Source organism: Lepidothrix coronata, unplaced genomic scaffold (assembly GCF_001604755.1).
Source record: "Lepidothrix coronata isolate B3197 unplaced genomic scaffold, Lepidothrix_coronata-1.0 Scaffold34, whole genome shotgun sequence".
NCBI classification, from domain to species: Eukaryota; Metazoa; Chordata; class Aves; order Passeriformes; family Pipridae; genus Lepidothrix; species Lepidothrix coronata.
The window spans coordinates 6,268,273-6,282,563 of NW_016690214.1; the positions used below are offsets into that span (position 1 = coordinate 6,268,273).

Below are 14,291 nucleotides of genomic sequence, written 5' to 3' on the forward strand. Positions count from 1 at the left end.
GTAGGATTTTAAAAAACCCACAGATACATCCACTTGCTTTTACAACTTGTTTTGTTAGCAATCCCGTGGCAGGGAGTTGGAGCTAGATGGTCTTTAAGGTCCCTTCCAACCCCAATCATTCTGTGATTCTATGATTCTATATTATTTGGGGTTAAGGAGTTTGCTCCTTTTTTTTTTTAATACTGCAGATCCTTGTTTCATCCCCTTTAAGAAAGAATCCATCTTCTTTTCCAAAGTGAAGAACTTGGACACATATATACTGATAAGGGAACAAATTAACCTGCTTTGTAACCTCAGTAGTAAATCTGATGTGCTAGGTTTATTTTAAAATGCTAAAAATAAAATGAACCCAAGTGAAACCATCAGTCCCAAATTGAGTAGAAAGCAATCTCTTTGCTCTAATATATGTGTATGATGAAGAGTTAGCACTCCTGGAGCAGGAGACGTGCTTGGAGCACTGCTGCAGCACAGGCATCTGTCACTCAGATGAGAGACTTGTCCTCTGGCCCCAGTCAGCTAATAAGTTCCATTGTCAGAGATGGCTGAGATCAGTCTGTCAGGTGTAATGTAAGCTGCCTTCCAGTTTTTGCCAGAAGCCAGACACCGCAGAGAAAGGCAGAGAGTATTTTAGGAGCAGTGCCAAAACCTTCTTAAATTAAATGTGCTGCTATCTTGTTCTTTCTCCTCTTCTCCTGACTTTTTAATTTTCTGTGTGTTTCTGAAGTGAATTTAATCCTTGTGAAAGGTGCCAGAATCTCTGCTCCAAGACCACTCAGCATATATGGACACAGAGAGCAGCAGTGATGGCCACAGGACAGGGAGGATCCTGAGTTTGCATTGTGTTAGACGTAGGCTGTGCTTGCAGCAACACAACTATTAAAAATTATTGACATCATCCATTCCACAGTTACCAATAACAACTGAGCTGTATTATCCTAGTGTAATTGCTGCAGCCTGGATACAGCACTGTGCCTCCTGGCCAGAGCCTGGAACTGTATCCAGGGAGCCTGTGCTGTGCTCCACGTCACTCCAGCTCCAGCACTGTTGGTCCTTGTTCCAGGTTGCTTAACAAGAACTGCAGTCCTACCTTTAGACTGAAAAGTAGCCCAAGTTCTTTGCCTCTTCTCATCCTGCCAGTGACTGTATCTCTGTTTTTATTCCCTGCTTTTCTCTAAAACCTCTTTTTCCAAGGGCTTTTTCACAAACTGATCCTTTTTCCACAGGTGTCTCTCGTCTGTGCTGCAGTTTTTGTGTAGGTCAGTCCCTGCCTTTATACTCAGCCTTCTATTTCAAATCCCAGTTTTATCTTCAGATCACAAGTTTTCATTTTTTGCTCTTCCATTGTGTTATTTAATGCACAAATGCATATCCAGATGCAATTTCTGATACCAGTTGATGTCAGAAGGAAACTACATAGTGCAAATTACTGCCCTACACAAAACACTTTAGAACAAGGTCTCTCAGCAGTGGGGTAAATGAGAAGAGGCAATTTGATCCATTTCCATTTGTGTTCATGACCAAAGCTGGAGGTTTTGAGATAGGAGAAAGTTGTGTTGGGATCTCTTAATTGCAGGCAGCACAAGGGTTGTTCCTGGTATTGCACTGTCACAGGCAAATTGTTTTACTCATTTTCATCCAAGTCTCCAGCAGGTGCAGAGCCACGGAAAACAATAGGAAGCAATGTCATAAAGGGAGGGTGTTACATGTATGTTGTGTGAGGGTTTGTCCACTCTTACCTCATCTTGTTGTTAATCTCTTCTTTTTTTCCTCTCCTTTTTTCTTTGTGTTGAAGAGAGTAGGTGAGTACTTTCTTAGCAGGAAAGGAGGAAGGAAGGAAGGAAAAATTGTGCCATTAGGACATTTTGTTCCTCTCTGTGGTTTAAAATCGTTGTCTAGGAAACAAAATGCCCTGCAGAAGGATGAAGGTTGTCTTGGCTCCTTCTCCCCCTGCTTTCTCCTGAAGTTACATTAAATAAATACAAAGTGTCTGCTTCCTTTCAGCTTTGGCTCCAAGAGCTTTGTGAGGTTACACACTGATGTGTAACTCAGTGCCAGCACACAGGTGATAACGAGGCCCTGCGTGGGGTTTATTGTAAATAAATACTGAGGCCTCTTGATCTCCGCAGTTCTGGTTTTAAACACAGAATATGGGCTGTGCCTATTGAGGCATTTGAATCTCGGGGCTGGACAGGAAGTGAAGAGCTTGTCCAGGGAGGGCAGGTGAGTCCTGACACCTGTCCATGGTCTTCAGAGCTGCAGGGTGTGCTGAGCCCGGCAGCCTTTGCAGTGCCTGTTCCATTTGGTACCAGCCAGCTGATCCTTGGCACGCTATTGATGTGGTGCTTGGCTGGGCCAGTTCTTTACCCCTTTCTGTGCGGAATGAAAGTACTTGTTTTAGTGATTGCTCTGTAGAACCAGGAAGCCCCAGACAGAATTAGGACAGCACTGAAGTGGGAGCTATATAAAACCTCACTTATAAAGGTGCATCCCTCCAACAACGAGAAGAAAACATTCCTGTAAAAGATGAGAAGGAGAGAGAAGGCTCATTCCTTCTTCACCTTTTTATCCCATTACCTGCTGTTGTACCCAGCCCTTCCCTGTCTTCACTAATCCTTTGCCTTCTATCTGCCATGCCCAGGTAAACAGGGAGCCCCAGGCAAGGCTATGAAGAATTTACATGCACCTTTTAGTTGAGATTATGTGGCTCAGGATGTATGAATATTGGATGCTCAGAGGGGCTTTTGCTGCATTGTCTATCCACAAGAGAAGAGGGAGGGAATCCTTCAGACTGGACTTGTAACTATCTCAACTTGTTTAAACAGCAAATGCTCATATTTTTGAACTGAGCTTGAATCCAGAGCTGTGGAGTCATCTGTGGGGAGTTAGTATTCACTCCATCTCAATCTAGTCTTTTTCCTTGCCTGCTCAGGTGTTCTCTCCCCTGTGATATATTTTATAGCACTTTGTCCTACCTAATTTGCCATCTGCTTTTCCACAGACCCCTCTCTGTCAGCATCAGCCCTTACTGTGCATGCATATGCAGCTCTGCAGGCAGGGAACCTGGGGATTCTGACTGCTGTCGGCTCCCTCTGTGAATGAACCGTTCTTACAGACATCTGGTGCTATCCTGGGCAAACTTTCTTCTCTCTCTGCTTCCCCCCCCTCGTTTCTATCCCTCATCCCCCACCCCCATCCACCGCCTCCTTGCTGGATCTGCAGCGTGACTGGAAACAGGCTGAATTAATCAGCAGACTGGTGCTTCACTCTGCTGCTTCTGTCTCATTCTCTGCAGCGCTGGGCTCTGCACAGTCTTGCTCTCTCTCCCTCTTTGCTCTCTCATTTTTGGAGAGCAGCAGCAGTGCAAGTTGCTGGGGAAGTGGTGCAGGAATTTAGCCCAGATGCTCTTCAAACAGGCCGATCTCTGGATCCCCAACCAAGGCAAATGTCGCAAAGTAAGTTCCTCTCCCTTAACATTTAATTTCAAAATGGCTTTCCCTGCCTCCCTCCCCAGCCTGCATCCTACCTGATGTGATGGTGCATGAAGGGCTTGGAGGTTTTGGGGAAGGAGGTTATGGCAGGACATGAAGCAGTGAGTGATGATTTTAGCTGGGGAATAGCTTCTTGTTGGAGGTGGCGGGGAAAGAAACTGTTTTAAACTGCAAATTTAACCCCAGAACCAACAGGAGGGTCCAGACGGGATTTTAGCTGCGGACTCCTGCTTTGCTGCCCCTCTGCCTCATGACTTAAATTTGCCTGTTTCTTCTCTGGGCTTTGATCTGTAGCTGTTGGACCTCCTTATCCCTGTGAAGCAAGTCTCGCTGTGCACCTTCCTGGCTGTATCATAGTTTTAGTCCCCAAAGTCTTCAGCTGAAGGAGTAGGGATAGAAAGGAAGCTAACGAGGGGATGAAAGATGTGCTGAAGTTGTGTGGATTTCTGAGCACTGCTGGCCTCTGGGAGGGGATTAGCATTCCCTGGAGTAAGCTCTGCACTGGCATAAAGCACTACACTGCATGTTGAAGCCAGGATAAATACAGACCCCTAACTGCTCTCCGAACTCGGAGGAATAATGCAACTGGCTAAATTACAGTAATTAAAGCTTAATAATTGTGCAGTACAGGTGAACTTCAAAGCACTGCATAAACCCTGCCTCATCCTGCCAGCAGCCTGGTGGGGCAAGTAACTATGGCTGGGGATTTGCTGCTGCAAACAGGACCAAAGGGACAGACCAAGGAATGTACAGTTCCAAACTGGGCTGTTTCCTGGGGAGCAGCTGCCTCTTTCTCTTCTATGGAGCTGCTGCGGGGGAGAAGCAAAGTGCTGGGCTTTGCATTACCTGTGTAGAAAGGTTGATTGTGCCTGTTGGCATCTTACTCTGTGCTTTATGGAGACCGTAAACGGTGAATGTTGTTGTCTGGGTTAGAATGGACTCTGTTCACAGCGAAGTGCAGGGGTGATTCAGGCGGGTGGTAAGTGTTGCTTTGGCCAGATCTCAGGGATCTGTGCTCCTGCAGCTGTGCCTCTTTGCAGAGTGAGTCTGCAGGCCCTGTGAGCCATGAGCTGTGGGGAGCCTCAAAGCATCCACACTGGAGCCCCCACAGTCACCCAGTTACCAGCTGTGGGGGCTCCTTTGTCCTGGGGCCGCGGGAGGTCTGGGCTGCCTTTCATCCTGGGGCTGCAGAGGGAGGAAGGAGGCAGTTGCTGACTGTTCCTCTGTCCATTAACTTGGGCACTGCTGTGCTGAAGACTTTGCTTGTTTCATTTGATTTGAGACCACCAACAGCTAAGCTGTGGCTGCCAAGCTCGTGTGAGGTGCATTTAAACCAAGTTTAATAGCTGTGTTCCTTGTGCCTTCTGGTGCCTTTCCCAGTATGTCCAGTTTTAAAGGCAGTGGTCCCCACAGAGCCATGGTCTGCTTGGTGGAGCTGCCTGAATTGTGCAGATATCAACATATATTTCTTTTTTTCCTGTGCTTTCCAGTAGTGTTCAGGTGGGTTGGTCAATATAATCTTCACCATGACTGCAGTTGGTGGGGAGTAGGTAGTCCCATTATAGGGATGAGAAACTAAGGCACAGAGGAGTATCTGATTTTTCCACTGTGGTGCAGAAACTGGTGGCAGAAGGAGTTAGAGAACCCAGCTGTCCTGACAGTCCAGAGTCTTAAAAGTTTATCCTGTAGAGTGGGAATGTGTCAGGGGAGATGCTTCATGTAGCCCAGGTCACTAGAGAAGCACTTTTGCTTGGAATCAGGGATAAGATCTCTTGGGAAAACTAACCAGGAGAGCACCAAGAAAGACCGGACACGTTATTGGGATCAAGGATTTTGGTAATAAAGGGAAACAGATACATTTGCTTTGCTGGCTACATCTGTGTCACTCTGGAGCAGGGATGTGCCATTTCAGGCAGTCCCAGCTTTAACTCAGCAGCTACAGGTGTACAGAGCTGTACCATCCTGATGTGTAGTTTGCTTTAGAACAAGAATAAATCCCTCTCTAACAGTAGCCTGCTGTAAGAAATGCTATCCCAAGAAATTGTGTGCTGTCGTGTATATGGTGTCTGCCATCCTCTCTGATCAGACCAAAAAAAACACCCAATGTGTCATATTGTGCCTTATCCTAAGCAAGAATCTGACTTACAGTACTAAATGCAAATCTATTTAGTGGAGTTACTCTTTCTCATGTGTTTTTGAACCTATGAATAATGCTTACATTTCAGGAGGTGTAATCACTGACCTAGATTAATAGCCTGCAAAGTGTCATTGTTAAATTAAAGACTGCCTTCTTTCCCTGCTAAGGAAGGCAAAACAGCTCTTGGAAAAAGGAGGAACATTCTGCTGCCCAGTTTTCCACCTCCAGCTGTTGAAATCTGAAAAGCAGTTGAGTAGAGGTGTTATAAAAGGGGCCTAGTGGGTGCAGCCTGAAAAGGGGGAAACAGTCTGATAGCTGCCTTGTAGAAGTTTTCCACCACTCTGAATCAGAGGGGTGGATCTGCAGTCTACGAAAATTGAAGCTTCTAGCAAATATTTTGTTTTCTATTCACTTATTTGTTTAAACAGTCTTTGTAAAGGCAGTTACACTCAAGTGTATAACAATCTTGTTGAGAAGCCCTTATTCTGAAGAGACTGAAATCCACAGAGGATGGAGGATGATTCAACCCACTTTGCTCTGTAGAGCAAAGTATATATTTGTGTTCCAGTGTTATTTTACAAAATGCTTGGTACATTTTATATCAACATTTACTGGTACAACAAACAAATATGCTACTATGGATGTGTAGTGGCTGTAGGAAAATATAAGAGGACTTAATTAGACTAATATTTTGTGTCCATTTCTCACCTTTACACATTCTAACTCCGCTAGTCTGTTCCTCTGGAAGGAAGGTGCAAGACCTCTGTCTTTAATTGGATAGCAAAGACTGTGAGATAGCTGATAAACTTTCAAGGTAATCTTAAATGGTTCTATGTGTAAAAGAACAGGATGTGAATTTTAGGGAGAGAGATGGGTGTTGATGTTGTGTGAGGATGAAGGTGGGCTGCGGGAAGCAGACGTGGGTAGGTGGTGTTGCTCGGGAACAACTTCACTCCTTGTGGGAGGAAAAATCAGAAAGTAACCTCTCTGTTCCTGCTTATCAACCTGAAAATGCTCCTTCAACCCCTGAGGAAGACAAAGGAAACCTATTTGCCATGAGCCAGGCAAGGCTACAGGTTTAAACAAGCTCCTGGGTATTTGCCAACTAATTTACCCCTGTCAAACTATGGAGGGTCAACTGAAAGGAGAAGGCAAAGAAAAGTCTACAGACTCTGTGGCTCCCTGTCTCCTACCTCTGAGCTGCTTCTTGTTTCCTTCCTGAAGAGCCAAACCAGCTCCTAAACCTGGGCATTTGCTGGATCTATCTCAGGGTCCCATTCCCTGATGGTTGCAGGCAAACCAAGCAGTAATTTAACATGTAGGATGTTTACTAAGAGTGGAGAAATTCACACATCTTTTCGTGCTCCCCTCCAGTCCACACCTCAACACATTCATTGCCTCTAGAAAATAAAATCACACGCACAACAAAATATCTCCTGCACTGTTTTCCCTTAACAGCCATCCCGCAGATCACAGCCCTTGAGAGCTGTTCTGTCATCCACGAGGCAGAGGCTTGCAATCATCCCGTGTTTACTTGGCTTCAGCAGTGCCTCCCACACTGAGGCTGTGGTGGCCAGGGCAGGGGTCAGCACCAGAGGAGCCCTAAGTGCACTTAGAGGCTCGTGTGCTCTCCAGCCTCCTGAGGCAAAGGAGGAAGCAACTGCTCATTTTCTCCTTAGGACTTTTTGCCTTTAGGCACGGGCAAAAGGAAAGTACAGCCTTTTAAAACGTCTCCTGATACCCATCAGGGGTTTGCTTTCACTGTAACCTGGAATTTACTGTCTGCTTTTTCTTTTTTGTTCTTCAGAGGAAACCCTATGCTAAGGCAGCTGGGTGGGAAGGTGTCTTGCTGTTTTTGTTTTGACCGGAAAATGAGCGGATTTCTCTTTGAATGTAGGTTTCCAAAGCAAAGATGTGAATGTTGAGGTTTTCATTAATGAACTGACACCTCCTGTGAATGGCTTCTTCACCCTGGGGTGCTCACCTCCTGTTTTGTGGCAGGAAGAGCACTTGCAGCTGATGAAAGGCTGGGAAGATCCCTCTGGGACAGCTTAAGAGTGCCTCGGTTTGCCATATACAAAGGTTTACTTTAGGGCATTTGAAAAATGCCTCATTAGCAGTTGATGACTTAGCAGGGCAGCTCTTGTTTCCAAAACCTAGAGCTACCCCTTGCCAGGAGCTGGGGGGGGCTCTTCTCTCCTGTCCCTTTCATTTTGGGTCCAGGCTCTTTCCCTGGTGCAGCAGGTGATCCAAGTCCCCTCCAGTCAGCCCTCACTCACCCTATTGCAGTGTTTGCTTACTGGCTCTGCCTGCTTTGCCAAATACTCCATGTTTTAAGTGTCAGGATGGGTGTTTGACAGTCCCTGCCCTTCCTGCCGTTCCTCCTTCCCAGCCCTGACACTTTGTGCTTGTCCTTCCTCACCTGCTACAGCCACCTTCCTTTGAGGCTGCCCTTGCCTTGACTGATACTACAGCAAACCAGTAATTCCTGTGTAAAGGCTGGAGCAGGTGTGCAAGTATTTCAGGAACCTTTTTGATTACCTCTGGATTTGCTGCCTTTCTGTGCTCGCTGCCTGCTGTGCTGTGGCAGTTTCTCTTTCCAGGCACTGTGTGACTGTACAAGATGTTGGCATTAAGTGCAGCTTTCCTCTCATTTCTTCTGTAGCTTCTGATGTATCCATTGGAATCTGCTCAGTGTCTAAGCAGACTTTGTTTTTCAATCAAAGTCCCTCTTATTATTGCTGCCTTTCATTCTGTGTCTTTTATTTGTCTGTCTGCTCTCCCTGTGTTGGAGAGGATGAGAATTTTTGTGGGTGCTTTGCTGTGCTCCACACAGGCAGCAGCCAGATGAGAGAGAAACCTGATTGTCCCTTGCTCCGTGTTGCTCTCAGACACTCCTGTTTGCAGCACTCTGTGGTGCAGCAGCAGGTCTGTTGCCAGCTCCAGTGCCTGCCATCTTCTCCTCTGGGAGTCTTTGAGAGACTCCTATGTTTAGTCCTGGGCTGATGTTACCTGGGCTGCTTCCAAGAACAACACAGAACTGCTTCCTCTATTCCTAAAACTGACACAGAGAATGAAAACTACAGCAGGATTATTTTTAGTTCTGTAAAAGTGCAGCTAAAGCAGCATTGCTGGACTCTGCCTGGCCAGAATTTGCTGTTTCAAGATGTCCCTGGTAGGTGAGGAGTGTATGTGTGTGTGTGTGGTAGACAGTATTTTAAAGAGAATTTATCTGCTATTCCTTGACGCTTGTGTTACAGTTTTGGATTGGGCCATCTATGCAAATAAGTCTGAAGTCCAAGATTAGTTTCCAGTAAATGTTCATCCTGAAACCACACAGTTAAGGAACAGGAAGAAAAGATCAGAGCCAAGCTGCACTTGCAGAGCTGGGTGTGTGCAAGCAGCTCCCAAGGAGCAGCAGTGCTGCAGTTTGAGACCACGGTGGGTTTGGCAGGGCTGGGAAGAGGTTCAAGAGCAGGAAGACCTGCAGCTCCTGCCAGAGCTCTGGGCTGTGTCACACTGGTGGGGACCAGAGGGACAAGCTTCCTGCCTGTTTGTGTTCAGTAGTTCTGTGCTCTGCACACAGCACGACACACCTGAACATTTCTAACACGCAGGACATCCTGTGTGCTGTACATGCTCAAGGTGTTTGTGTTAAACCATGAAATGCACATGAGAACTTTTCCTGACAGTTCCCTGCCCTCTCACAGACACCTGCCTGCTCTTCCCTGTTGATTCACTGTCAGTGACCCAGTGCCCACAGTACCTCACAGCAATCTCTGTGATTTGAAAGAAAGGAAGGTGCTTGTGTTCCTGACCCAAGAAATGCAACCTCCACTTTCTTGTTACCAGCATCTTTTGGCAGTGCTTTCCATATGGCACACTCCTGGGTTGTGTCCTTTGGGAATCCTGCCTGTTTCCTGAGTGAGCAGTGCTGTGAACCTTGTGTGCTTCCTGCAAGTCCAAATGCCTCCCTTGCATGTCTGTACAGCTCAGCACTCAAAACCTTAGTGCTTTCTCTCGTAAAAGGAGTTGGTGGTGGAGTCACATCTACTCTGAACTGATCCCCAGACTAGCACTTAAATCCAGGAGGTTCTGCATCGAAGTGGCCACAGAGACAGGATTCATAAGCAAAACTCCATAGCGAGCAGTTGTGGAAATTGGACCATTCTTGATTAGAATTGCAAATATCCCACTTCTATGTTGTTTTTACTGTTACCAAAATCCATCCTGTATCATTCAAATTCTACCATAACTGTCTGTGTTCTGTTGTCTCTACAAGCTGATACCGGTTCAAGCCTGCATAAATTCGGAGCTGAGCAGCCTCCCTTTGTATTGTCCTGAGCCTCTGCTGATTAGATCTTGTTTCACTGAAATGACTTGGTATTGTGCTTTGATAAGGTATTTATCAGCACAGTCAGGACCGGTTTGTTTACCTGATACCATCTAAGTGCTCTAATTCCAGCCAGCAGTCTAAAGTTCACAGGAAGGGAGATGATTTCAGGAAAATGGAGAATCAGGTGGTGATGAGTGCAGGGCATTCATGGTCGGCCACTCATTCAGCCACCAGGAAAAAAGCCTAAAAAGAATATAGGGAAGCACTAACCAGTTTGTTTTTCTGGCACCTCAGGATGAGATGACCTCAAGTTTGGGCCTTACCACAAAGAAGGCCCTCACGATCCTGAGAGACCAGTTGTCAGCACTGCTGGAGGGGCATCAGAAGGAACGGAAAAAAGTGACTTCATGGAAGGTGAGGGCACCAAGGTTGGGCACTCAGCCTCCCCTTCTCAAAGTAAAGCTGAGGATTAAACAGAAGTTGGCTGTTTTCCATCCCAGAGTGCTGCTACAGAGTGTCTGGGTGTAGAACTGCTAAAGTCCTTGGGAACAAAGCAAGAAATCTACCTAAGTGTGTGTTTCTGTCAGCACTTTTCTCCTGGATGCCAGAGCTTTAGCTTCACCTGTAAAGGACTTAAGGACTTCAAGAACCTCTAAGGGCAGTGTCCATCTCAGGTGGAGATAAAGAGCTGTGAAGCTCAACAGTCTTCCTTGTCCACTGTGTTTGTCTGGTGTGTGTGTTGAATACAAAGTGCTGGTGTTTATGCACAGTACTTAAATGTTAAAAGTGTTCCTGGGTCGGTCAGGGACATGGGCACAGCCTGGCACAGAGGTTTTTTCATTCTTCCAGGCAAGAGTAAAGCAGGAGTGTTCACCCAGACACACCAGCTGAGCATCCATAGGTGCTGTAGGATTCACACAACTGATCAGGGTGTTCTGTGTCACGTTCAGGGGTTTGACAAAGTTGTGTTCACCCTGGAGCATCAGCTGCTGCTTTTTCAGACGTCTGGCTGTGTGTTCCATGAATGCTGACTGTCTGCTGCTCTCCTTTTGTAGGAGGTGTGGAGGAGCAGTTTTCTGTACCATGGTAACCGCTGCTCCTGTTTCCACTGGCCTGGTGCATCTCTGATGCTGCTGGCAGTGCTGCTGCTGCTGTGCTGCTATGGGAGCCAGCCACAGGGGAGGTGAGCAAAGCATCCTGTGCTGCTTAACTGAACCAAGGTGGTAGTTTTATATCATCTTGATACTGTGTGTGGTTGATTCTCTCCAGAAATCTAGACATCAACATACTCACACTGGTAATTCTGTCCCTATCAGGCCCTTTCTCCAAACTTCAGCCAACTTAATTCTACTTCTAATAGACCCAGGGAATGTCCTGTGGAGAGACTGAAATTTTTTTTCTATGGCATTCCTAGATCTTTAAAAATCCTAAGGCATTATCATTGTTAGGAAGGATTTTAAAACTGGAGAAGTTATTGGCTCATGGGAGAAGTTACTGTGCTGTCACATGCACCATAGCATGCCTTGACCATATTTGTAAAGGATTTTTAATTGAGATGAGTCCTTTCAGACCTCTCTGGTGTCATTTTTCTAAATAAGAAGTGTGACCATGGCTCCCCTGCATTTCATTTTTAGCCATAAGTCTGTGAGATGTAGGAATAAACAAGCAGGCAGATGTGCGTTAATCTCTGTGGGTGTCTGGCAGTGGATCCTGCTCATTTACTCAAACCTCATCTGTTTTCTGCTTTCTTCTGTTTTGCTGTGTGAAGCCAAGGTGCTGAGATAGTTAATGCAGTGGCACTCTTCCTCCTGCTCCTCCTGGATCTCCTCATGATCGGGCGTCAGGAGAGGCTGAAGTGCAGAGAGGTGGAGAGGAGACTTCAGACAGTCGTTGATAAGATAAATGGTGAGGCCTTGTTCACCTGTCTCAATTGCACCTGTATTTTCCTCCCACTGAATTTTTCTCCAAACCTGATCACACACATTACTAATTAAGCTTGCTAACCTTCCCCTATGTTGCACAGAAACAGGCTGTGAGAATTGTGTTCCACTCATGCCTGTCCTGTAAAGTAGTTATTTTGAGCTGTCATGTGGCCGTGTGCTTCCCAGCTCTGTGTTACCAGGTGGGTGTCTGTTATGTCTGTGCTTTGGAGTAATTCGAATCCTCAGATTCTCACAAAAATATCTGCCTTGCAGCAGATGATGAGGGAAGAATACGTGGGGTTGTACCACAACATAGAGCAGAAGGAAATAAATCGCTGTGCGTGAGCATCGTCTCAACGGGGGCTTTGGCACCTGAGGGGGCAGTTCATTTTTCAGTTGTGGCAGTTTTAAGGACAGCCTTTAGCTTTTGCATTGTATAACTATGTGTTTAGGGCTATAAAATGACTGTTTAGTTGTTAATATTGGGTGGAGAAAGAGGGGAAAAGCCATCAAGGAGAAAGAGGGATGATGAAAGATCATGGGAGTGGGCTGAGCTTAGCACTGGGGGAAAGTGCTTAGCACTGAGCTATAGCCACTACAGGATGTAAATGATTGGGAGACTGGTCCCTCCAGAATTGTTACCGCTTAATTCTTTCACGCTTTGTGTTTTCAGATACACTTGGCAAAGAGGTGAAATGGCCAGACTCCATGTACCCTGACCTTCACATGCCTTATGCCCCATCCTGGTCCCTTCACTGGGCCTACAGGGATGGGCATCTTGTCAACCTGCCCGTGAGCCTCTTGGTGGAAGGAGATGTTGTTGCTTTGAGGCCAGGCCAGGAGTCATTTGCTTCTCTGAGAGGGATTAAGGTAACTTGATTGTCTTATTTCCCTGGCCTGTAACAGTATATTTCCCAGGATTTTCTTGCTAATGCTCTAATTCCCAGTGTACAGATTATTGGAGTGTTTGATTTCTTCTGACCTTGAAAATAGCTTGAAATTCCAGTTCAGTCAAGGACAGTGCTTTGTTAACCAGACTGCATCTCCTCCATGAACTCCCAAACCCAACGGACGGGAGACACTAATGTGATACAAAAGCACCATATTTCCATCTCTGCCAGGTCAAGGGGAAATTGTAATGTGCTGCTAAATATAAGTGGAGTGAATCTATCCAGTAGGATAATATGACATACAAACCCCGTACTTTATCCTGCTTTTTATGTGGAGAATTTAAAGTTTGTCTGCTTTGACCTTCTCCTTACTACTGATTTATTATAAAAGAAGGTAATATAAAGTTCCTGGCGTAGTAGTAAATTAACAAATTGGTTACAATATCTATAGAAAGATTTTGCTGCTTGAAGAAGGTTGGAAAAAGTTTAAAGCTTGAGATTTACCCTTTTTGGTTCTTATTGTAACTTTCACTCCAAATGCCAATTTTCATGAAATAACCAGATGTGCCTGAACACAAGCCTTTGGGCTCTCTGACTTTTTCTCCTAGGATGATGAGCACATAGTTCTGGAGCCAGGAGATCTGTTTCCACCTTTCTCACCCCCACCCTCCCCAAGGGGAGAAGTGAAGAAGGGACCTCAGAACCCTCAGCTGTATCGTCTCTTCCGTGTCTTGAAGACCCCAATAATTGATAACGTCAGGTGGGTTTTGACAGTCATCCCTCATAGGGGGTGAGCACAGCGTTCTGATCAGGAGGTTTATGTCCAAGGGAAGTGCAGGCTTAGGGTCTTGGTTGCTGAAATCTCAAGCTGGTATCCATTTTTTAGGTGGTGTCTGGAAATGGCTTTGTCACGGCCTGTGACAGCCCTGGATAACGAGAGATTCACTGTGCAGTCAGTGATGCTGAAGTACGCTGTCCCCATTGTGCTGGTAGGTCTCATTTCAAGCCCTTGTCCTTGAAAATAGCCATGTTTTGTCAATAAAGGTGAAGAATTTGCAGCTATCAACAGGAAGCTGTGGCCAGGCCCTAACTCATGCAGCTGACTCTGTGTGTACCTTGGGCAGTTCAGAGAAGCAAAGATGCTGAGCCTTGTAACCATGAGAGAGGAGACAGGAACTGCAGCAGCAGATCAGATATATCTTCCAAACTTTCCCAGGGCTGAGCATGCTACAAGGCACTGAAAACTCCTTCCTTGCAAGTACTAGTAGTTAGCTGACAGTGTCATCTCTGAATTGCAGGCTGGATTCCTGATCACCAATGCCGTGCGCTTCATTTTCAAAGCTCCTGGAATTGCTTCTTGGCAGTACACTCTTCTTCAGCTACAGGTAAAGGAGAGCTTTGAGCTCTACTACACCTCCCCAGAGCACCACTGAGACTGATTCCCTCTCTTAGCCACTTGCTTCATCATCTGGCAGCATCCTGTGCATGCTGGATCCAGGAGCATTCAGTGGAGCAGGA

General features: G+C 46.1%; 1 protein-coding gene across 3 annotated transcripts in view; it reads left to right on the forward strand.

Annotated features, from left to right (window-relative positions):
- TMEM94 (transmembrane protein 94) overlaps positions 1 to 14,291 on the forward strand; it is a 48,615-nt gene that overhangs the window by 9,518 nt on the left and 24,806 nt on the right. Inside the window, exons 1-9 of one of the 3 annotated variants that reach the window (XM_017811885.1) lie at positions 2,518 to 2,638; positions 3,293 to 3,452; positions 10,256 to 10,375; positions 11,017 to 11,144; positions 11,730 to 11,866; positions 12,557 to 12,753; positions 13,382 to 13,533; positions 13,660 to 13,762; positions 14,072 to 14,158. In XM_017811885.1, coding sequence (XP_017667374.1) covers positions 2,631 to 2,638; positions 3,293 to 3,452; positions 10,256 to 10,375; positions 11,017 to 11,144; positions 11,730 to 11,866; positions 12,557 to 12,753; positions 13,382 to 13,533; positions 13,660 to 13,762; positions 14,072 to 14,158 — 1,092 coding nt within the window. In that variant the 5' untranslated portion in view covers positions 2,518 to 2,630. Of the gene's footprint in view, positions 1 to 2,517; positions 2,639 to 3,292; positions 3,453 to 10,255; positions 10,376 to 11,016; positions 11,145 to 11,729; positions 11,867 to 12,556; positions 12,754 to 13,381; positions 13,534 to 13,659; positions 13,763 to 14,071; positions 14,159 to 14,291 lie in introns of those variants that run through there. The other 2 variants (XM_017811886.1, XM_017811887.1) reach the window with 2 other exon arrangements.